A 24,284-nucleotide genomic window follows, 5' to 3' on the forward strand; every position below is an offset into this window, starting at 1 on the left:
ATTCGTATTTTTGTAATTGTCGAATTAAACGATTTATTCAAATTTCCATTTATATTATAATGGATTGTTATGTTTCGACTAATCGATCAAAAGTTGTTGACATTCTTAGTTATAATCATCTTAATCCAGTAGCTTGCGTATGTTAATATTATTTTCAGAAGTTGCTTTGTCGTGGATAAATAACGTTTCTGTTGACTTCACCGTTGACCTTATCATACTCACCGTAATTAAGGTATATATAATATTTACAGGATATAGGAAATTAACTAGAAATTTATTAAAAAGACATAGAATTCAAAATTTTCTAACATCAATGAAAAATTGAATTTTTAATTTCGATCGTTGAAGATTTTATATAATTTAATCTGTCGAGATCTAATTTCGATTTAATTATTAAATTTGATTAGAAATTAATTATGCTATTGTCATACTTTTCGCGGCGAAAGAAGAAAAAAAACGTCATACGTATCCGAATAGCTGTCATGAAAGTCGAAGTTCGACACATTGCTAGTAAAGCCACGTTTCGCGAAACACACATTATGTTATATATTAATTAATCGATTTATTTTGATACGTAGTATATAAAAATATTAAAATTACCCTACAAAGACAATTTTATTGCAAGAATAAACAATGAACAATTTTTTAACACTTAAAAATGTTATTAGTTAAAATAAATAATTTTCTTAATTATTCCCATAGCTTGTCTATTTATTTGTTTATCGATGCCTCATTTGGCCTTTCGGATCTTGAGGAGCTTTGGTTTTTACATCCTTATATCTATTCTTCTCTACACGGTAGTGCAAATACAGCATACATATGAGTTATTGTGAGCAGTAAGGGCGAAATGAATAAAATACAACTCGACAATATTTCTCGAGAAACGAAGATGATCTTCAATCTTTTAAATGGAAGGACGATTGGATGGGACAGGGTGGGACAGTAGGGCAAAGTAGGGACCGTGGAGTTTGGTCTAAATTACCCGCAACGTTTTATATAAACTTGAGAATCTTAAATCAAGACACTTTGCATTTCTACTTGTTATGCTATTTCCTTTCTTCTTCTATCTTTTCTCGATATTAACGATTAAAAATCGATTAATGCATTAAACGATATATCATTGCTTAAAACGAAATCGATACTATCTGCATTAAAAATCGAATTACAACATGGAGATTTTCGCAATGAAATATTTCGGTAATAACAGCTTTTCGCGGAATAACTTTGGTATTTTTGTAATCTACGCGTTAAAACGAATCGATCGATGTATACGATATTACATTTCGCGAAACGTGGCTTCTTACATGAATACGTTTAAAATAGTTTTGTATTTCAATCCTGATATTATGTATTTACAACGAATCTTTGATGGTTATGAAGTTACGATCTTCTATAACCTAGAGTTTTCGAATCGATGTGGTGGTGGTGGATATAATCGAGGAAGTTCTAAAGTTGGTACTCGTCCTTCGTCGTTAGCGAAGGTATTATTGTCATATCCAAATTCTGGTTTCCTACTAATTTCCGTTTTCGATTCTTCTTTCTTGGCTCCGTCCATCAAGAACATGGTTAGGAAGAACATAACAGAACCTAAATATTGATAATAATATACAATAATAATTTAATAATTCAAGTATTAAATATTAATTAACTACGAGTTCAGAATATTATTTCGCATAATTCGAAACTTAACCATGAAAATATACATTGTACATGTGCATGTACGATACAGGTCGTAATTTGTGATTAAAGAGATTCTATAGTTTAAAATAAGGTGAAAATCAAAGTAATAAAATCGTATTGGAAACTTTGTTTTTTTTAAAATTGGTATCTGTACGTAAGTAATTAAAAATTCCAATAAATTCCAATATTCACAATGTATTTTCAAATTTAATTTTCTGAAAAAACGGGACATTACAGAGAAAATATTTATTCCACTTTTGTTATTTATATTCGTACGTAGAATATATTTTTGCCAACTGCATACGCCTATCCTGTTAAAAACGAGATCTCTAAAGGAATTTTGTTACTTTTGACTTTCGTTTTATTTTGTACCATAGAGTCTGCCTGATTTCATTTGTATCACGAACCACAACTACTTACGGCATATAAAATATGGATATAAATGAATAAATTGGAAAATACAAATAAGGATCAAAAATGGATTACAAGGTAATTAATTATAAATTAATAAAATGATACGTATAAATCGATATTTAAATATTCATGCGAAATACTTACTAATACCATAGAAACCGGCATAATAAATATAAAGAGATTCTCGAAATCCGATGGCCATTCTGGTTGGCTCGACCAGTATTGGTAAATTTCCGCCGATATTGTTCATCACGAACAAAAAGGCACCAATAGTGGTTGACCTGAGGTGAAGAGGAACTATTTCTACGACCACTGCAAACACGATTCCAAACCACATTTCGGCTGCAATCGAAATAAGGTACGCGTTAACTCGATAAAACATTTGCTTAGTTTGAATTTTAAGATTAAAACTACTCGAGACTAAACTTTCGGAAGCGCAGCAAATCTAAAGTATACTTCGCAACAAGCATATTTAAATTTACTTACCAAAGAAATATGAAATGCCGAGGGTGATCATAGCCCATAAAGGATCGAAGTATACCGAGCCAAATGCAAACGGTGTAGCGATTATTTGGCTGATGGCCAAAACGGCAACTCGCGATCTAATACCCATTTTCGCAACGAATTTATCGCTAATTACTCCACCGACCACAACACCGATGCTACCGATCACTATAGTCACCGCGAACAGCCACCAGCCTAAATCGTAGTCGGGGAAGTAATCTCTGTAATAGAGGTCGCAATTGTAAGCGAAGCACATTCCACCTGAAAGCAAGAGAATCGTTTTGAAATTATTTCAAATATGTTTCAAACGTATAGGTATGCGAACCGAATTGTTGTAAATGCGAATCGTAATAGAGTCGTTTACTTTTTTCTTTTTATTAAAAGGCCAGTCTTGCTTTAATATGGGAAAAGACTTTAGGATCTGAGAAGAATCTGAACCCTTAAATACTTATGTTATTATATTATCGTATACGTTAGATTACTAAAATTCAGGGTATTTCATTTCATTTTCTATTTTACATTCTCCATGATAAAGTTTAATAACGAAATTCAGTTAAATAAAAAATTCGAGAATCGAGTAATTTAATCTTAAATTGTTGTGTTTATCATTGATTTCATCTATGATTGATCGATATTTATAGGATCGAAGGAGATCTAATATCTTTCTTTGTATACCTCTTTGTTTAAAAACGAGAGAAATTGCAATCTTGAAAAGGTCGACGCCTTTTGTAACACGCAACAAATATTTTAAACTGCATATTAATCCTTACAATGCTTGAACGACTCTAAATATTAAAAAGGAACACGACTAAATAAATATATAGATATCTTAAATCTAGACACAGAGAACGTAAAATACGAAAGATTAAGATTCAAATTAAGATTCATGAGTAACAATAAGGAATGTAAATAGATATTTCCTTATAGATATATATTAGGAATATAGACATTTGAATAAATAATTAATCAAATAAAATACCAACAAATTTACTATACACGATCCATCGATACTAAAGGCGAATGTAAATAAATAAATATCCCTGAGAATTAGAAATTTTGCTGGAATAAACCAGGCTGGTAGACGCTAATATACCCTTCGAATGCATTTTTCAATCCTTTGCATCAAGGTATTGCCTTTTACCGCAATGTCTGATGCTGGCAGCCAAGCATAATACTATAATCCTCGGTTGTAGGATTACTTTCCAAACTGGCACTTTCTTTCCATCGGTATTCGTTTCCTCCTCGCCGATTGTTTTTCGTTGTGGTTCGGAAAGAGTAAAAGTAAGAGCAGCCATAATCAGTCCGATTATACCAGCTCCGTAGTAGCATGCTCTCCATCCCTAAAGACGATAAACATAATTCATCGTCGTTATTAATTCTCGGCAGACTAATCGATGAAATTTATCAAATCAGATTATTTAAATGACAAATATTAACGTCTTTTGATTATTATGATTTATTACGTATAGAGAGGATTCGAGGTTTTTCCAGTTGAACGTGAATATTAGTATATTCTGTAATTATTATCGTGCAATAATAATGTGTGTAATAATTGTAATAATAATTACAGAATATACCGCGAATAAGAAAAGAATTTTATATACCTAAAGGTAGATCCTTTACAAATTTATTAAAAGATCGTAATAGAGATGCCAATAGTAATAAGATATGAACCTCCTGTAACGAACTTAATACTTTATTCGTTATCGTAGTATTCAAAGCATTTTACGATTTTGATTTTTCGACTTTGAAACAATCTTTATTGTTTGCCACGATATATTTACTTTTCAGTCTCGTTGAATTTCTTCTGTTTTGTACCTGTTTTAAGATTTCACTGCCGTTCTTTTTATATACCATAAAATACAATTAACAGAAAACGCGTCCAGTCAAAATAACCTTCACGCTATAATTCTAAAAAACAAAATAAAACGATAGTCGCACGATTTAGCGAAGAAAATGTCGCGTCCGAAATCTTTCATTTTCTGGTTGACTGCTCCCGGACAATCGTGTTATCTAATCCTTTTACTAATTGCTTTTTCTTCGTCCTCTGCTCACACGATTCGTCCATTAATCCATTCGCTTAATCTTTGCTAAGAAGAAACTTTACTTCGCTTCGAATCCCCTTGATCGCTCGATTTCGACGAGTATCGACTTGTCGTACTTTTGTTATAGATAATCAAGCTGTTCTTTTTTCGTTGATCGCTATCGTTTCTTCGAAGGAGCAAAAAGCAGAGTTTAACGCGAAAGAAAGAAACGACAGTGCTATTTTGATAGCTTTTTCCAAATTTTTCCGTTACAGATCAAGCCAAATCGGCTTTGGTAGTTCTGTAAAATACGTTCACCGTGCATTTGGACAAATAGCGGAAATTTCCAACACGCTGTGCGGTCTTTTAATTTAATTAACGTTTCTCGATATCTTCAAGCGCGAGTCATACACACCAGATTTCCAATATTTAGTCCTGGAATGTAACGACCAACGGGGAACGCGATACCGTAGCCTCCATAGATGCCCCAATTGAAAATTGACATAACGAGCCCTCGTTGTTCCTCTGGGAACCAATCAGAGAGTAAACCCGTGGCCAAGGGGTTGCATCCCGCCTCTCTGTATATTTATTTAATGTTTCATATCATAACGGTCGATCGATTAAAACCGAGAAGCAATTACATCGGCGAGGCTTACCCTGCTGCTAGCACCATACGTAGAATGACTAGTTGCCAATATTTCTTCACTGCTCCCATTAGAACTATGGCGATACTGAACACCAACGTGCATATGGTTAGTAGTCTTACTCTGTAAATAAAAATCAATTTCGTTACTATGTGTTTATAGGCGAGAAAGAACGTGTAATCCAACTGTTAAAGGTTCTTCGAGGCGAACGGGTCGGATGTTCGAGTAATCTCATTTTCAAATAATCAAATATTTAGTAACCGATAGGTGACTTGTTAAGCACGGATAACTAGCTATCGACGACGGAATCTTTTTGGCTACCGATAATCATTTTCGACGACTATTTAATTTCTTTCACCGATAACCATTATGGGGCTTGGAGTTTCTTCTTTTTCGATCACCTGTAACCATTGTCATGGAAATGCACGATACCTGCACAAGTCACGCTTTCTTTACTTTTTCAAAGAAATACATCTTTGTTTGATTTTTACACATCCTTGCTATATTCTGTCGAATATTTCAAAAATACAGATTTTAATCCGCACGTTTGTGACAGAGATTCTAAGCATTCTATGCTTTAAGCCTCGCCACAATAAACAAATAATAGCAATAAATATCGATTCTAATATCAGGAATATCCTTGTTCTCTTCTCTGTCTTTTTTTCTACAAAATCTGCTATATTTTATTCCAGGTACTCCTTCTCAGGCATTTTTATAGCACTAACATTAAAACTACCGCTGGTTAACACGAAGCTATATCTACCAAAACCAGTGAAAACGACTGGTCTTTAAAAAATACGTAGTAATAGAATATCTTTATATCTATCGATTTGTTACTTTTTTACGGAAGGAATTCCATGTTACGCAATACATTTCTGGTACTGTTGATCCATCTGGGACCATGATCCCTAGACGAGGATCGACATATTTACAAAATCGTAGAACCAGTCATCTTCGCTGCTGTGGTATTTCCAGCGTTAGCATCCAGCGATCTGGCGATCGATCCGCAATTCTTCTGATATCCGATATCGTCATGTCGAACGATACGCGGTAAAATTTTGAAAAAACGCGTGGCAAGTTGTACAAAACGAGGAAACTGGTTAATTGGGGTTCGATAAACAGATCGCAGGACTCTTTTACTCTTTTACACTTTGACAAGTACCAGTCATTTTCACTGGTATTGGTATAAGTGGCCCATAAGAAACAAAATAAAATTCATCATATTATTCTTTTAGTTATCGTTGCGAAAGTCATTACATCATTGCGACAAAAAAGTGTAAGACGAAGTAGGAATTTGCAAATAAAATTGTAAAACCGGTCAATTTAACTGGTACGGTAGTTCTGATGTTAAAATCAGACGATAAAATAGACTTATCACGTTCATTTCCTGGAATCTTCGATATTTTACTAAATTTGCCTTAACACAATTTCATAGTTCCTACGCAATTTTAAGTATGATTATACGAAATTGGTCTAGCTTCTCTTCTGAATATTGCGCTTCGATCATGTTCCAAGAATACGAAATGAAACAAAAAACAATTGTATAATAAGACTATAAAAATACCTAGCATTATCCTAACGGTATACGATATTCCATCGTTCTTCCTCGTAAACGGTAACAGTAGTAGTAATTAGGGTCGCGTCTAGAGCTTCTCGGGCCTTAGGCATACAGACGACTACACAAACACGACGGTGGTAATTGTTACGCATATTTTTAATAAAGCTGCTATATTAAAGTTTGAACGCGAGGGATATAAAGCACGAAAATATCAAAGCGGAATGCGAATAAATATCTCTCAAGTAAAAATACCGACGACTTCTTTCCGTTCTTCGTTTTCGACGAGATCCTCGAGACTTTTAAACTTGGTCTCGTTTTGCTTGAAAATTCTGCGTTCAACGCTGTTCGAGGCTTTATTTCAATCCTTTCGCGAATACATCGTATCTACAATTGGATAATTGGAAAGTTGGTATAAACCACTTGCACGGTATGCAAATTGAATTTAAACTACGACTTTAATCTTCCATTAAAACGTATCTACTCTGCAAAATTGAAATCAGCATCGTTGCGTATCTCGATTCCTGACCAAGCTAACTGCAACGCCAGTGAAACGTCAGGAATTTATCTCCGCGCCTCAAATTGCGTCGATCGCAGCAACGCGAATCGCCACAACAGTGACACCGATAACGGCGTTAACCGTGTTCGACATTCCACCTTCGTCGTTATCGGTCGACCGCGGACTATGCGCACATCTTGCGCACTTTCGCAATTTCAAATTTCCTATAAACGCGTAACTATGCAGCGTGTAGTTATCAGAGAGGCATTACCTGTTGTACTTGTCAGCTGCGATACCTAGAATAACTCCAACGATCGTGAACACGGCGATGAAACTCGGCCCTGCTAGGATTTGATAGTCGAGACCAAGGCCGTTGTAGTTCCATTCGCAATACCGGGACCCGTTCAATTCCAGGGACACGCAACTATGAAATAAGATACATTCCGATACATCGTTCTAATTCGATCTCCGTCTAAGCGGATATATGAGTTCACGAATATATTTGGCCGAACGTGTATTCAACGGTTTGTGAAAGTATTTCGTAGAAATAACTTTTAGCGATATATCGTGTCTACGATAAACGATAATTCGAGCGAGATCGCGCGTTATACTTGCGATTTAACGATTTCTAACGATTTAAGGAGGGTCTAATTAAGGCTTCGACAGTCGGCAATTTTATTCTCTATGCTTTAGCGATTGATAATTTTCTACGGCAAATGTCCAAATGCTCGTTTCGTGAGTTGTAAAATTAATTTTTTTAATCTCGCGTAAGAGATAGAAAAATAATTATACGCGTATATGAGTGATCGAAATTATATAGAGTGATTCGTAGTCGGAGGTTGAAGAACTCGTTGAATACAGATAGAATAGAAACGTAAAATAAGATTTGTTTATACATCGCATCGTTTCGTTAAGCGTTACAATAGCAATTACATAAGTGCTGCGATCCGTCTGCTATTTTAAAATGAAAAATGCGAACGATATTATCAAATATAAGACATAACGATATACGATGTACCAAATACTAATCGGAGTTATATAACGCGAAACAAAATAATAGAAAAATAGTTTATCAGTAATTCGAATAGATGCGAAGTAAACGAAGATACTCACAAACTTTCATTTTTGGCCACTTCACACTGGATTGGTAAATCCACGATGGATAACGTAGTTGTATTTAATTGGCAGGAAATGTCGCCGTAGTGCAAATCCTCTGCCGTCGCCTTGCTCGTGACACCTTGAAAACACGTGTAAGAAAATTACATCGACAATGAGCGTTCCGTGGTTTAGTTATCTAATTGTATCCGTATATTGCTTGGACGTATTACGTGAAAATACGTACAGAAATAAATTATCGATATGAAAGCTGTCGCGAGGAAGACGTTAACGGTAAACAAGGTAAAAATAAGAAGATGACCGAGAGAAACGGAAAACACTGGCAGAACGAAGAGATATTCTCGCGAATAAGGGGATAGGTTGCGCTATTCTTGCTATTTATTTATATTTCGTCGAATTGATTTTACGAAAGAAAAGGAATTTTACCGCGAGTCTATCCTAACCCCGAGAGCTACGCGAATTTGCAAAATAATTTAGAACGAAATAGATATTTGAAAAATAAAGTCGAAATGAGTGGGTCCACTGTCCAAGGAGCGTCGCTTCGTACAAGCGCAAGCTTCTACGTACACAGCGACAGTACGTCCGACGATACGATCCAGCAACGCGGAACGCGCTTTCGTCCTGTATCGCTACGTTTGTTTATAGCTGTTTAACGACGGTGGTTATGAGGAGAACGCATAGCGACGAAAACCGTTCGCTGGCATTTCGTGGACAAGTGCACGTCGCTTTGCAACGTGCTGTTAGCATCGACGCGTCTAATACGGCGCCTATGAAGCGACGCTTGGTGAACAGTGGCCCGAGTCTTGCGAAAGAGGCGAAAGAACGACGGAATCGTAGAATTCGACGAAATCGAAGGAACAAGAATCAATTTTTACGTCGCAATAGGAAGCGCTATATCGATAAAGAGGCCGAAACTTTGAAACTTTCGAACGAGAAGCGTCGCGTTTCGGTTCGATCTTACAGCGTTTCAAGATCGAAATGCCGAGCGCCAAATTTCGGTTAGACGTTATAGTTTCCAATCGTAAAACAGCAAATTTTTTGATCGCGAGATTCGCGTTCGAGAGAAAAGGCGCGTGTAGAGATAGAGATAGGCGTGTGACGAACGTAATTACTGGAATAAGCGAGTTTACGAGGATAATCGAGCGGCGATTTAAGGAAGAGGAAGTATAAACGCGCGGAATCGAATGCACATCGCTTACCAATTAAATAGTGACCTAGCTCCCCAAGTACGTATCCAACTGAAACAATGGCCAACGCGTACGGCTTGTACAAGAACTGCAATTTCCGAGTCGCTGTGCTCAGCATTGTATCCTGTTAAACGTAAAATTAGATTAAATCGTTATCTTCTTCGTTCGGAGTCGTGAAACGGCCTTATAATTTTATAATTAATCGAGAACGAAATTAACATAAAGACAAAGACCAAGCGAAAGGAGTCACTGTATCTTATTGTTGCGAACAATCTATCGCCTTGTGCCTCTCTGACGTATCCAGGCTCTATCTATGTGAAAAATACGCGCAAAGTCGTGCACTTCAGATCCCACATTTTCATTCGTCGAACGGATTGCGCTAATCTACGAAGCAAAATTGTAAAACAAGATTCGAGGCTTTCGTCGCAAACGTAAAATAACAAAAGTAGAATTCGTAGACGGAAGCTATAGGACGTAACGCGGAATTAACGACGACGCGAAATCTCTTTTTCTCTTCGATCTTCACCCATGGGTTGGCCGACCACCGTACAGCTGTGACGCGATACCGATGCTGATCTAAACGAACAACGCCATCGAAAATCTATTCTTTTCGTTCGTCGACGTTTGCTCCTTAACAGTTACCGCCAAAAGATTAAATCGTAGTTTATGAGCGATCTTTACCCCGCGCGATCGCGTCTTCTAATACAGATCTTGCCAAGAATTATATTTTTCTTTATCTTCTTATACACCATCTTGCGCGTCTTTTCATTTTCCATGGCCGACGCATCGAACTTTAAAGTTCCACGAAAATGGGACTCGTCGTACTTTTCACCCGTGGTTTTCGCTAGTGAATCGGCAATTCCGTAAAATAATTAAATTATAATTCTGTTCATCCGCGTTCAAGCCGATTAATCCTTCAACTATAATCCTACAGAAGTATAATTTTAGGTATGTATATAGAATGACACAACGGATTATCATTAAATCATAATACGGATTATATAATGGACGGGTGTAATTTTGCGTCGATTATCGCGAAAATTATATTTCCATTGTGCGCTTACATACTCCTTAACATTTTACTCGGTCGTAAATATATGGTCGTCGATGCTATCTCTGAATATGTAGTTTGCATCCTACGTTATTCTCTTGCATATGCATGCCTAATATCGATTGCGGAGTTTCGTATCCTATGATATAGCTAGCGCGATAAATTATGGTTTCTGCGAGAGGCGGGACGTTAAAAAATACGATAAAATCGCGGCGTTACTTTTTAACGATAATTATTTTATGATTATTTTACGTACTCGCTATTGCGTAAGCACGATAGAGTGGCTTAATCGCGTAAATTTCATTTAACGTGGAAGTAAAGCTCGCGATGTAGATCGCGAATAAAGAGAATAATCGCGGCAGATATTCGCAGCGACGGAATTTTTAACGGATCTTTAACGCGTTGTCGGAATCCTCGTTCTGAATTGCATTGTGAAGTTTTTAATACGGCGTGCGTATCAAATGCGTAGGCCGGGTTTCTGCTTCTTTATCCCTTACACCGACCTCGTAAAGCGTCCAACTTCGCCCAAACTCCGTTTGAACTTTCCGTTTAAATCGATTTCGATTAGTTTAGACATCTTCGAGGAGGCGTGCGCCATACCCTCCGCTTTTATTTCATAACATTTCATAACATAATATTTCATAACATAAGGTATTTCGGTAAAAAGGGGAAATAATTGGATTCGATCAAATACAAATGGTGCTGGATAAATTACGTACTTTCGAGCAAACTCTTCCCGATGATAATAATTTTTTTGCTACAAGGTGACCGTCGGTCGAAACCTTCGCAACGCAACTCAGGATGATAACCTTGATAATGTACAAAAAAAAGTATCGCGGTCGCAGGTGGTTCTCTTCTTGTAAATATTTATTACGATTCTTAATAAGTTTCCTACTTTACGTCTTTAGAAGCAGCACGGATCCTCGTTGTACCCGCGAAGCGATTAATACCGCGAATGCATCCTTCCCACGTACACATTCCCTGCACTTTCGCCGTTATAGGACGCTAATTGATAAATTATTGGACCGCAGATTTTTATGCGACTCTTGAATCCATCTTTTTCGTCAGACACTGGCAGAAAAGTGAAAATCCAACGAGATTATATTTTATTTTCTAAATATCGCGATACCTAAATATGTATGTGTCTTTCCCACTTTTCGTTTCTTTTCGACAAATGATTTTGATAATAAAATATGACAATAAAACAGGTGGTCTTCCGACCTTAACAGATTTAGATAATTTTAACATTCGCAAATTCATATTGGTAACGTATTAATAAATCGAATATTCATAGACCGTAATTAAAAACGCATTTAAATTGCAATTTAAATCCATAAACACGGCACAGCCAGTAAATACCATTCTATTAAACAGGGTTATTTATTCGAGGCTCGCGTAATTTCTATTCAAGCTGATTTGCTATGCAAATAATTGCTTAGAGTAAAAGTACGAAACTCAAGTGTCGTTATTTATGCAAAGTTTATAAACGATGCAACGATATCGTAAACATCAGAGCGCAAGGATTTTAGTTTCGAAATTAAAACGTCGACCAATAATTTTCGATCGACTTTCTTAATTTGTCAGATGCGTAAATTCGAAGTAAATAAATAGATCGATCGAAAATATCTCGAGCGACTGGGTGTAATTTAATAAGATGCTAATAAACGATTTGTCATAGTCTGGCTAATTAACTACCATGCAGCAAAACATCGTAGACAGGCAAAAACATCGATTACCACGTTACGTTTGCGTCTCTTGTCGTTAAGAACGCACTCTGTCGCAAATAATTAAATTTCTTTCGCAATTTCAACCGCTACCGCGGTTTATCGCAATTTACGACGATGCTACCGCAAATTTAACGCTTTACCCTAGAAGGACAGCGAGAACGAGCCATGCGTCGATTATTACGTAGCGATGAATGGCAAATGTTCGGTAGAAACGTGAACTCACGTGTCCGTAGGTTTCTAACGCGTGCAACTTGGTCACCTTGAGCCAAAATCATCGAGACGTAACGAGAATTATCGCTTTAATAATATTAATTCCGTCGTACGTGACAATCTGGAGTCGTTGACATCAGATTTGTAAGAAAACACCAGCGAATTTCCTTTTCGAAAATTTGTTCACGACTTTTGTCTAAAATGGCGTTTCCTTGTTTAATTTATAGTTTGGCGGTTCGGTGTACGAAAGATATACATATATAGTTGATAATATACATCAAAGATAATATTTGATATATAAATATAGTTATTTAATGATATTTCGAATTAATACGCCCATTCTCTTCGACCTTTTAACCGCCAGGCTTTCTCCCCTCTGTTCGTTCCTTTAAAAATTACGCTCGCTCGCATCGCGCGTGTTCGTTCACAATTTCGTCTCGATCGTAAATTAATGCACGTTTCAAATTAATATTTAAAATCTTATTGTTATATATCGACGATTAATACACGTTTTGATATTTCGTTCGCAATTATTGAATATAAAAGATTTATCAATTCCGATCGGCGTAATTAAAGGTTCTTTTCATTCGTTTTGATATTTGTATTGAGATTTTCCGATATATTTATCGTCCTTTGATTCTACAAATTGCTCGAGTCAGAGTCCGATTTTAAGCGGATTTCTTTGAATTCCGTATCCAATTCATCGAGTATTTTCTCAAGCAAGTTTAAAATCGAAGAACCGTGGACGTTTGTTTTCTATTACAACTCTGCCAAACGACTCTGATCATTGTTTTCTTCACGCGTATCTCGAATCTTCATCCTGCATAAATGCGGAATGATAATCGGTTCGTTCCTTCCTTGATAATTTCACTCAATTATCACGTTTTTCACGAGATTTACAAGCGTCCTAATGCATTTATTAATAAGTTATTCTTACGTATAAATTGTTAACGATTGTAGTATGAATCACACGGGTAGTTAATAGCCCACGCAGCGTTCGTTATCGAGATTGTTAGATATTTTATTTCCGTTTATACAAAATTGAAAATTGATAGAAATCGTAGTGCGATCGTCGATGCAGCCGTCCGATAAATTATTTTACCTTTCGCGAATCTCGTTACGACTCGACTTTTCCCCTGTTTAAATATTTACGAACTCGCTCGAAAGTCAGCTTGAAAGTAACGACGATATAAACATTTGCCGGAAAAGTGAGCTTTTCATATCGATTAATTGATCTAATCGAGATGGATTTTCGCATTACAACGTTATCACGAAACGCGAATCGTAAAGTACGCTCTTCTATCTTCCTAAGAATCCATTAAAAAAGCATCAGAGACGAATAGTGGCGTCGTAAAAAGTAATTTTTCCAATTCGTGCAAAATTCGTCGCGACGATATTTGCCAAAAGAGATCGGATGCGTCGCTTTGAAATAAGTTCGTGTCGCGGTACACCTGATAATTAAAAACCAATGGGTAATCGAGAGCTGAATCGATCGATCTTTGGTAACTATGTCCGCGATCGATTTGTATAATTGTACGTTTCTTACGAGGCACATTTATATCGCATCTTTTGCGAAATCACGCGATATCTAGGAATAACGGTGACGTAAAAGAAACGGTATAGTACGTATAACGAGATAATTAGGAAAATATACTCGTGTAACGATGTTACCGTGTATGACGATTTAGGATTTACCATTGTGACAACACTCGACGCAAATACATCGTTGCTAGAAATAGTCACCGCTCTGTTGTCGTAATATACAATTTTTTTGTTCGAAATATCCGACACTTTACAGTTTCAACTTGGAAATTATAAAGAATTATAAAGCGTAATCGCATTTAGTTTACAGGATGTATATGTTATGGAATTTAAATATTTATTATAAATATATATATATAAGATAAATAAATTTGTATTTGAATATTTAACTCTCTTCTTTCGTATTTTGTTTGAAAACGTTTAAACGTTCATTCAATTGAACATTTCCTTTTCTAACGATATGTTCTCGATAAATATATTGTCCATATAATTGCGCGACAATTTACGAGATATCGTTCGTTTTTGTTGCCAAATTTCTAATAAAATGCTAAGGATAATCGTTAGGGAATAATCGTAAAAGTAGAAGCAGAATATATCGAGTAAAAGTAAAAGGATCGTAATTATTATAAGGAGATGCAAAACGTAATAACAAGGGAACGTAAAAATACATCGTTGCTACTCTGTTAATATGCAAATAGTAGTCGGTATATTTCCACATCAAGTTTCGTTATTCATTAGTACAATTTTTTGCCATGAACTCCACCCAATGATGTGTGCAAGTATGTAAGAGGAAACCTTGAAGCAAGTTTCTTGAATATAATACAAATTGATCGATTGTTTTTTCTTATCTTTGTACCGCGTTTGTCGATCGATGTTTCCAGTAAACGTTCGTAACTTTGACAACGATTAATATCAAATAATTTCCAATACCTAAAACGCGAAACTACACCGTAAAGTCGTTTATTTGCATCGCGTAATATCGCGTTGTCTGTACGCCGATCTACCTCTTTAGCTCAGCGATACAACAGTTTTGTACATTTATTGCTAAATATAAATAATGACATTTAAATCGCGGACATTTATGCATTATTATGCGAATTATATTTTTATGAATACGATTAAAATAGCGGAGGCTGATCAGACACGTATTTCGCTTACTAAATAGTCTAATAAACACTCTATTTTGCATCGCTTGCGTGTTTTTTCGACTTTTAAATTCCCCATAAAGACCTAGAAATCCGCGGTCTAATTATAATACCGGTCCCGTTTCAACGATAATGCTGCAATAGCATAAACGATGCTGCAACTAGCGAGCAATACCATTGATAATCGTAGATAATATCTATCGGTGATCGTTAAACGGCATAAAAACGAATAATCGAACGAGTAGGAAAGAAATAACGCTACTTTTTCGAAGATGACCGTAATTCGGCGTGAAATCGTATTTGCGATACGTACGAGTATCCTATTTTTCCGCCGTGTGTCCGTGCTACAATGCCGAAATGATTATGGTTTCGTCGAAGACGCTGTTATTCGCGACGATCGTTACGACTTTGCGGTAATTAAACATTCCGATACGTAAACGACGTACAAATTGGCTGTAAAAATTATTTCCGCGTACCCTTATCTTCCGATCAAGCGTCTTCTATCGGGTTCTCTATAATAATAAATACTAATGTAAATACGATAGTGTGCGAATACTTTTTCTAGTCGTTGCATATCAACGCGTTCCTCGGCTAATCGACGATACATATTATGTAGCTTTCCGAAGATGCTGCAATTATACGAATAATCGCGAAAAGAAGATAAAAGCGTATCCGACGATCATTAAATCAACATAGATTAATTTATATTTTTATCTCGCCTTCGTTTATTTTTTCTTCTTTTTTTTAACCGAGATGACTGTAAAAAACAACGTACATCGAGTCGCTACATCGTCGATTTATCCATTATTTAGAATACAAATCCAGCTCGAACTATTTCGGTTACTTGCGAGCCGATAGTATTAGTCAACGGCCAAGAATTTCAGAATAGAATAAGAGTAAAATTTCTTCGATATAGCGTAACGTAAATATCCGCATACGGATTGAAAATCGCTGTGCGCTATGTCATAACTATATGTATCCGATGTTTGTCGAAAATTTCGCCTCTGATAGAACAGTCGTATCAACGGTGCCAACGAAGAAAAAAATAACGATACGACGAAGGCGATACTTGAATTAACGATATTTTAATTAACGATATTTTAATTCGCAATCGCATCGGTTTCCCAAGCATTTCGACCGCCGTATTTCCCAACCGTGCTGATCCGTTGATGATCAAAAAATATGTATCGGAAATCCCAGAAATCTACATCCAGACGTTATCATCCGCTATTCTCGCTTGTATCGTTTCGTCTATTCGTACTGGAACAATTAGTTAACGACGTTATAATAGCCGTAAACGAAGGAGGATAGAACGAGAATCGATTTGCGACGAAACAGCCGGATGTATCAGATTCTTTTTTTCCGCGAACATAGAATGGTAACGGGGAACCGAAGAAAGATAAGAAACAAGAGCGATAGCGACAGCAGCGGATGACGATGCGGTATAAGGTGGCTATAAAAAGTATCGACACACCTTCCTGTTTGATGTAACGTTTGCGTATCGGCTAACTACTACTTAATTACATTCCGGTATATTCATGGGCAGGCGGCTTATTATTGCATTTTCCATGGATAAACCGAGTCGCGTACACGACCGTATTTCATTCTTTTTTACCGTGCTCGCCTTACGCGTATCGGAAGTATTTCCGAGATGCTTATCGGTAGACCGCGAATTTCTATAATCTAGTAATCCTTGAGAATATAATTAAAAAGTTGGGACCTCCTGGGTAGGAGATCGTTTCGCGTATCAAGTATCGCGCACGTTTTCCGCAGTTTCAAACGCATGAAAATCCGCAGTCCATCGAGTACATCGTGCATTCGGTCTTCCAGCGAAGGATTTCAACGGTTCTTCCGTTTTTCCGAAATCTAGTTCCGTTCGAGATCTTTTCCCGAACAACTCGCCTGCGCGCTAGTCAAATGTCGTCTCGCTCGACGATACTTTCGTACGACTGGAAAACTTTGACTCTACGAAAACGAGAAACACAGAACCCGAGGAGAATCTCATTGCAACGTAAGGCTGTGCATCGATGTCTCTCGTAGCCGCCGTAGTTTCCTATAATTATTCGCCGACGATAGATGGAATCGTCGTTGGACGAGCCTTTGGGCGTATGCCCGGCAATCGAGTACGCTGATTGGATATCGATAGCGGGCCCTCTCGATTAAATCACCTGCTACGCTTCTTCGGGTATATAAAGTTACCGGTATTCGCAATGACTTCGATAATAACGATCGATCTTATTATTATCAGTCTGGCTATTGTTCGTAGATGTAGGCTATACAAGTTATACAGGGTGTCGCGATAATCATGGAACAAGACTCTACGTCTTGATCCGGTCTAAGACTTTCGAGCAGCAATATCCACAATTATTGGGACACGTAGAAATTTAAACAAAGTCGACAAATTATTTGGAGCATTGTCAACGCTTTAACAATTATCGTCTCGTTCGAAAGGAATCGTATAATTGGAATCGTACAGATTCGTGACGACTTTTATCGACGAATCTCTCAGAATGTCTTATTCGTGCGTAAATCAGGCCGTTAGGTATAATTTTCTGAAACGTGATCTCTCAACGTCTCTTTCGCCGTGCTACGTACGTTCTTTATTAAGTTAGTCCAGTAAATTACTCCGATAGGATCGACGTATAAATCGTATCAGCGAATGACGGTGTTATATAAGCGTTTAAGGGTGAAATATAATAAAATTTCACTCGTTTGCATTAATAATCGGGATTGGCGATTTTCTCAGGATGCGCTGTCGATCGAACATCGTTTAAACGGTCGTTCACACGAAAGAATCAAAGTAGATTCAACTCGACAAACGCTCGTTCGGGAAATATCGCTCGAACGATAGTTATTTGACGGCACACGCCAGTTATATCTGTTTACACTTTCGTAACAACCGTTGCGCAAATAATGCAGAACCATATTGCGATCGAGGTCCGATCTACTTGGCGTTCGCTGGATTTCCAGTGACATATACAGCGACTCGCGAAAATGTCGGAAGATTTAACGTAGAAAACTGATGCGTCGTACAGCCACTATAAAAGGTGCCAACGTACCATCGTGTTTATTATACTTACGTCCGAGTCAGTTAGGTGCGATTACGTTAAATTTTGTAACATTTATTTTTCAAATTTATATTTCGGTATTTCGATACTCAATTTCGCTAGATTATTTTTGTTTCGATATTTCGCTTTTCGAATCTTTGGATTCCCGACAGTTTGTTTTCGTTGTCGATTACGTCATATCTAAAATTCTGTCGTTTCCTCATAGAGCGACGTTAGGATCAGAAAGTTAAGGAAAACGTATCTCGATCAAGGGTACGACAGCTTCGAATATTTAAATCCCGTGTTAGAAAGTCTATCGCCGAATCTGTCGAACGGAGATCTCGAGAGCTAAGAACTGGAAATTACAAGGATAATGTTCGATCGTCGTTTCTCTTCGCGAACGTCTACCTTGAATAAATAACGTATCTTACAAGCTTCCAAGTAGATTTTTTTTTCTCTTCTTCTAAAACTTATTTGCGTTGCGTTACTTTCGAAATACGCGCGTCAGTCGTATTATTCGTAGACTACGTCGCACAGTGTTTATTCCGTTAAAATATAAGCGCTATTCGGAGTTGGCTCGTAACACGAAACGCGGAGCTTTCTGCAAGAAGTCCGTGCGTGAGTCGTACCGTTTGGAATGAGTTCCGGAATGCAAAACGGTCGTGTTCGTGATTATGTAGTTGTACACGTAGTTATTACGTGCACGGAGGCGTTTGTTGTCCTTTAGTAATTAATTATCACTGCCGCGAAAGAATTTTCCACGACATCGAAGAGTTCCCGCGTCGAATCGCGCGAACGATCGCCCAAATTGATCGAATTTATTCGATCTATACGTTATATATCGTATTTAACGGGCAAGAAACAAACGTCGAAGCTAGTCGTCTCTTCCGTTTATTTAGCGAGTTACCGACTTTGCTGTTACCAACTTTAATTATTCGTACGTTAAATTATGGATTACGAATCTTTGCGATATACTTCGAGCTATAGGAATATAGTACATTATCGTAGAATCGAATATACGAAAATTCAAAAAAGAAATTACACAGATTCGCGCACGACGTTTCTTGGAAAACGTAAATAAACGAGAGAAATATATCGGAATCGGAGAATACAATTTTTGCAGCGTTTAAGAAAAAGAACATTTTGTACGAGTTATTGCACGCTCGAGTACTCGATAAATACGTAATAACTTCCGTTCGATTATAAACCTTTAGTCACGGTATCAATCTCGATATCAAACAATACGAGTTCGATAGCGTCTCGTCGAAATAGAATTACGCGATTAAGTCGCATCTCTTTCCCCGATTTTCATAATGTTATCTCTCGTTCAGCATCGAACCTCTCAGTTTTCAACTTTCCGCTACGCGTACGCGCGAAGATATTCTATCGTAAAGATACTTTATAACTTGCAGAACCGTTCGTTAAGTACGAAAGAACAACACCGCTATCGCTATATAATTGATATAATATTCTATACGGTAATTATAAAAATATGCATATAAACTGCGAATATTTTATTCATGCGACTTACGCAAGTTATTTTTATGAACACAAAGGAACATAATTTGAATAAAAGTTCGTTTCACCCGTCGCAAATGCGCTCGGACCTTGATAACTCGAGCCTCTGTAATTCGAAAACTACAATTTTGTTCGTTCTCCTGGTCCGCCGTGGAAACCTCTGCAAGTTCGATCACCGCAACTACCAAAACTCTATGCTACAGGTATATATCGTTATTTTTATTATTATATCTTTGGCTTACGGAATTAAAAAATAACGGGTAAAGCTCACAACGAAAAATCGTATCTCAAAGTCGCTGCGCTTCCGATCCTTGCGCCACGCGCCTGCGTGTCCCTCGCGCGCAACTTGCAGCGGCTACAAAATATATTTGCGCATATCCGTATCCTTATGTTTCGATAAAACGTTTTTCCATCAGATTCTATATACGTTTCACTTCCTTCGTATCGAATTTGTCTAGTTTTACGAACGTTCGTTAATGTCAAGTACGCGAGCGCTATAACAAACGGCGCTATAATCTATATACGTGTAAATGCATAATTCCAGAAGTCGAATTTGCTTTTCTTCGTGCGTCTACGTTAAGCCGTTTCCGTCTATCAAAGTTGGCTTACTCGAAAAACAGGATGCGCATTTTCGCGTTTATGGAGAATCTCATGACGCAAAAATATAGAAAATGTTAAAGGTACGGTACTCGTTGTAATTAACAATCGAACCGGATACGTTCCGCGTGTTAATCGCATTAAAAATACGTTACCGAGACTCGAGATCAACCGCTAAAATAAATCGTCTATTATCGCTTCTTACTTACTTATTCGTTCTGCTCGTTTTTCGGTCGAAATTACAAGCACGAAGCTCGAAGAGAAAAAAGAAAGAATATAATTGGTATGTCACTATCGATTCGACGCACAGACACACTGAGACGATTTAACGGAGTAAAAAATATGCTTGTACGTGGCCGATCGTATACACGGAGATCGATCCCTCCGAATGCGAGGGATGCAGGACTAAATGAGAAGCGAACCAGTGGACAACCTTCATTTATAAGAAAGTGTCCAAGGATCGAGCCTTCCGCGGACTCTATCGAGGAAGGGGCACCTCGAGCTCCTATATCAACAGGTAAGTACTGGCAGTACTTGACTATGGTGGGAGTACGCGATACTCTTGATCTTTGATTTCCAAGGTCCGTTCTATCGATCGCTTGTATCTTGTTCCTTTAGAGTCGAAAGTTCAGCCGGAGACTATCGATGTACGGCTATCGCGTAGGTATCGCAGCGTGTTGCGGGATTAACAACGAAGGATTAATATTTGTCACTGAAAAATAATAAAACTTACATTTTGCCCAGTAGCAATATGATCTACGAAATATCGAAAATACGCGCGAAAATTTGCCCGTGACAACAAAAATATTAAGAATCTCGGAATTGTTCGTCGCTTTTATCGTCGTACTATCGAAGAATTAATTATACAAGGCTGTATATTTCGGCTGAAATGCGTATAATCTGACGAAAAGGTAAAGACAACGACGAGAAACGAAAAAAGATTGAGATGAAGTCGATTCGCGTATGGAATCGTGCAACGAATCACATATGGAACGTTGTTATTACGATTAGGCGATCCTTGAACAACGACGATTATCTTTTTATCGAGAGACAAAGGCCTGATGTTCATTTTCGAGGTGATTAACCGGCACGATTAAAACGACACGTATGGGTTTCTAGTCGGTGCATTATCGTCGTAACATTGACATACTTATTCGACTGTTTCCCGTGCCAGGTAACGCCGTAATATGTAACAAAGGGAGTTCGAAGATTCTCCTTGAAACGCGTTACCGCGATACGAGAGTTTCGATAGTAGGCGTCGAACTTGCAGCGGCTACGAAACGTACGTGTACTCTGCTGTAAATCCTACACCACAGGACTTTTTCGCATCTTCTCCTGGTGGACTCGAGGTACGCGATATTTGCTCGTTCTCTCGTTGTTATATCAAAGACCAATCGTATCTTATAGTATATCGACGAGCTCGATTATTTCGTTTTTCAACATCTCGTTTGAAGATGTGGAAGCTTGGGTGACTCACGATCGGGTAACTTCGTCTCGCTATAATTTACGGTAAAACGAGAAGGTAACGCTATTAAGTACGCATTATGCTAACTACCGTAATTCTTTACACGGACGTAAAGAGTCGGAGAATTTCATTGTCATACCGTGTAGGTATACTACGCTTACACGCAGATGCATCGTTATTCCCGCGTTCGATCAAACCCGAGGAAATTACAGAGAACGTAACGCTTCGAAATTAAACGGTCAAAGAAGTATTAATATCGAAGCGATCGTGAAAGATAATTTAAAAGATCGTTTTGGCGGCATAGTTGCTTCTTTGCTCTTCTCTCTGTTCTTTGGAAAAGACGCCGACGGTTTTACAGTTTCCCTGAACTATCTTATCCGCTAACTTAGTTTCTACTATCATACTATTGTCCAATCGACTTGTCAACTATCTCGCTTGTAAATTCGTCATAGTTAGTCCTCGGACTGTCAGTTGCGTACAAAACGATATAATCGACAAGCCGGAAACCAACCGGTGATAAATCCGGAAAATGACCGTAAAAGTCCTAAATCGGTTGTCCTATTTCGAATCGCTGGAAATTGTACGAGTTTCGAGCGTTTCCAGGATTACAATTTCCTCTTACCCTCTGGTATCCTGACTTATTTATCGTTATTTTCGTTATATCCCTTATTCTTATATCCCTTATTTATCCCTTAACCCCCTACCGTTCGATCGCCTCTCGACTCCCCCACGTTCCTCGACTATATTTTTTCTTGCCCATTCTCGGCTAATATTCGTTTCACCCTCCGTTTCACAGCCGCCGTGGATACCGCCTTCTCTCGCGCCCATTTTCGGCACGTGTGCCAGGATTCTGACTCGTAGCAGCACCGTACTCTACGCAATTTTTCCTGTTCCTCGTCCTCGCACTCTCGCTCGCTCTAAATCTCGACGTTCCACTTCACTTGTTTAGAATAATTGATGATATCACGATACTAAGTAGACGTTGCGCGATATGAAATATTGCATCGGTAGACGCTATACGATACCGAAAGAAGATGAAACGAAGTAAATCGTAAAAGACGAAAGATCGCTTTACCTCCGAATGATTCGGCGTAATTAATTATTTTCTGCTTCGAAGTAACGAGCAGAAAAATTTGCTTCGCTCGGTAACGTTACCTTTCAATCGGCCAAATATCGTCAAGTATTCTCGATTAATTCGGCTTCGTCAATTTCTTCGAAACGTTGTTCCACGAAATCATAATTTATTTCTCGTTCTGTTTCGTATCTCCCGTCGACCGAGAGTATCCAGGGTATCGAAGATCGATAGTTGCGAAGTACACATTCGGGTCAAATTGTTCGCAATATCGTGCCGTTTGAACAGGAACCAAGTGGCATCGAGCCAAACCTAAAGAATTCGATTCATAGACGAACGAACGTTATCGTTTCGACGATCGAGTTATCTTTCGTTAGACCGCTCGTCTCATTTCGATTTTACCTAACGTTATTTACGATTAATCGTCGAAATGGAAAACGAAGAAGAGAAAGATCGTCGATCAAGAGGATTATTATTTCAACGAAACCATCGATCGCATTTTTTCAAATTATAGACCGAATTATATTTTCTTAGCAAAGCCAGTTTTCAACGGAGCGAGACAGCGCATTATGTAAATCTACTTCCTCGTAATTAACGACGCTTGTCTTATCGATAAAATATTGGGACGATAATTTGTCTCTGTGAATTGCGATTAATAACGCAACGATATATTACAGTGTATGTGTCATATTTTTAAATTATTAACATGGCATACGAAATTCTTTCCCCGCATTCGATTATTACGACTGTAACGTTATAGCGGAATTATACCATAGAGAATTAATCGACAATTATGTGGAAAAAGTGCCACGATGTGTTATACTATAATATACGATAAAAAGAAGAAAGCGTAAAATGGCGTAAAAAAAAGCGCGAGAAAGGGGTAACTTATAAAGAAGTATCATTTATAAATAAACTTATTGGGAATGAACCGAGAATATAGGTATATCAATTTTATGAAACGCGTACGGAGCATCTTGTCAACATCTTTTACGACTCCACAGTACCAGTTAAATAAAAGTTGACGGTAATTTTTTAACATTCCGCCAACTATTTTGTTATTTGTATTATTTGTTAATCGATCGTTTATAATCGCGTTGCTCGCTATGACAATTTATTAGTAACTCGATGGAGATCGTAGGTCGAGTTTCGTTATTTTTAGGAAACTCCCATTCGTATTTTAATTTTCCACGATCTTAACGTTGGATCGCAATTTTCTAAACGACGTTTTTACGATAGAAAACGGGTTAATAAGTATCGAAGCGTTATTCGATTCGAGCGTTATTA

General features: G+C 37.6%; 1 protein-coding gene across 2 annotated transcripts; it reads right to left on the reverse strand.

The window, feature by feature from the left end:
- Nucleotides 1-7: 7 nt before the first annotated feature.
- On the reverse strand, nt 8-20,942 carry LOC100642321 (D-galactonate transporter). 2 transcript variants are annotated; one of them, XM_012321365.3, is made up of 10 exons: nt 20,670-20,942; nt 9,636-9,747; nt 8,434-8,557; nt 7,592-7,744; nt 5,279-5,389; nt 5,038-5,200; nt 3,740-3,938; nt 2,581-2,859; nt 2,239-2,436; nt 8-1,587 (listed from the first exon to the last, which is right to left on the reverse strand). In XM_012321365.3, the coding sequence occupies exons 2-10, from the start codon at nt 9,739-9,741 to the stop codon at nt 1,391-1,393; spliced, it is 1,530 nt and encodes a 509-aa protein (XP_012176755.2). In that variant the 5' UTR covers nt 9,742-9,747; nt 20,670-20,942; the 3' UTR covers nt 8-1,390. The 2 variants fall into 2 exon arrangements, with proteins under 2 accessions (XP_012176755.2, XP_048261144.1); XM_048405187.1 differs by lacking the exon at nt 7,592-7,744.
- Between the last annotated feature and the right edge of the window lie 3,342 nt (nt 20,943-24,284).

The sequence above is a fragment of the Bombus terrestris genome, chromosome 4 (genome assembly GCF_910591885.1).
Source record: "Bombus terrestris chromosome 4, iyBomTerr1.2, whole genome shotgun sequence".
Lineage (NCBI taxonomy): Eukaryota > Metazoa > Arthropoda > Insecta > Hymenoptera > Apidae > Bombus > Bombus terrestris.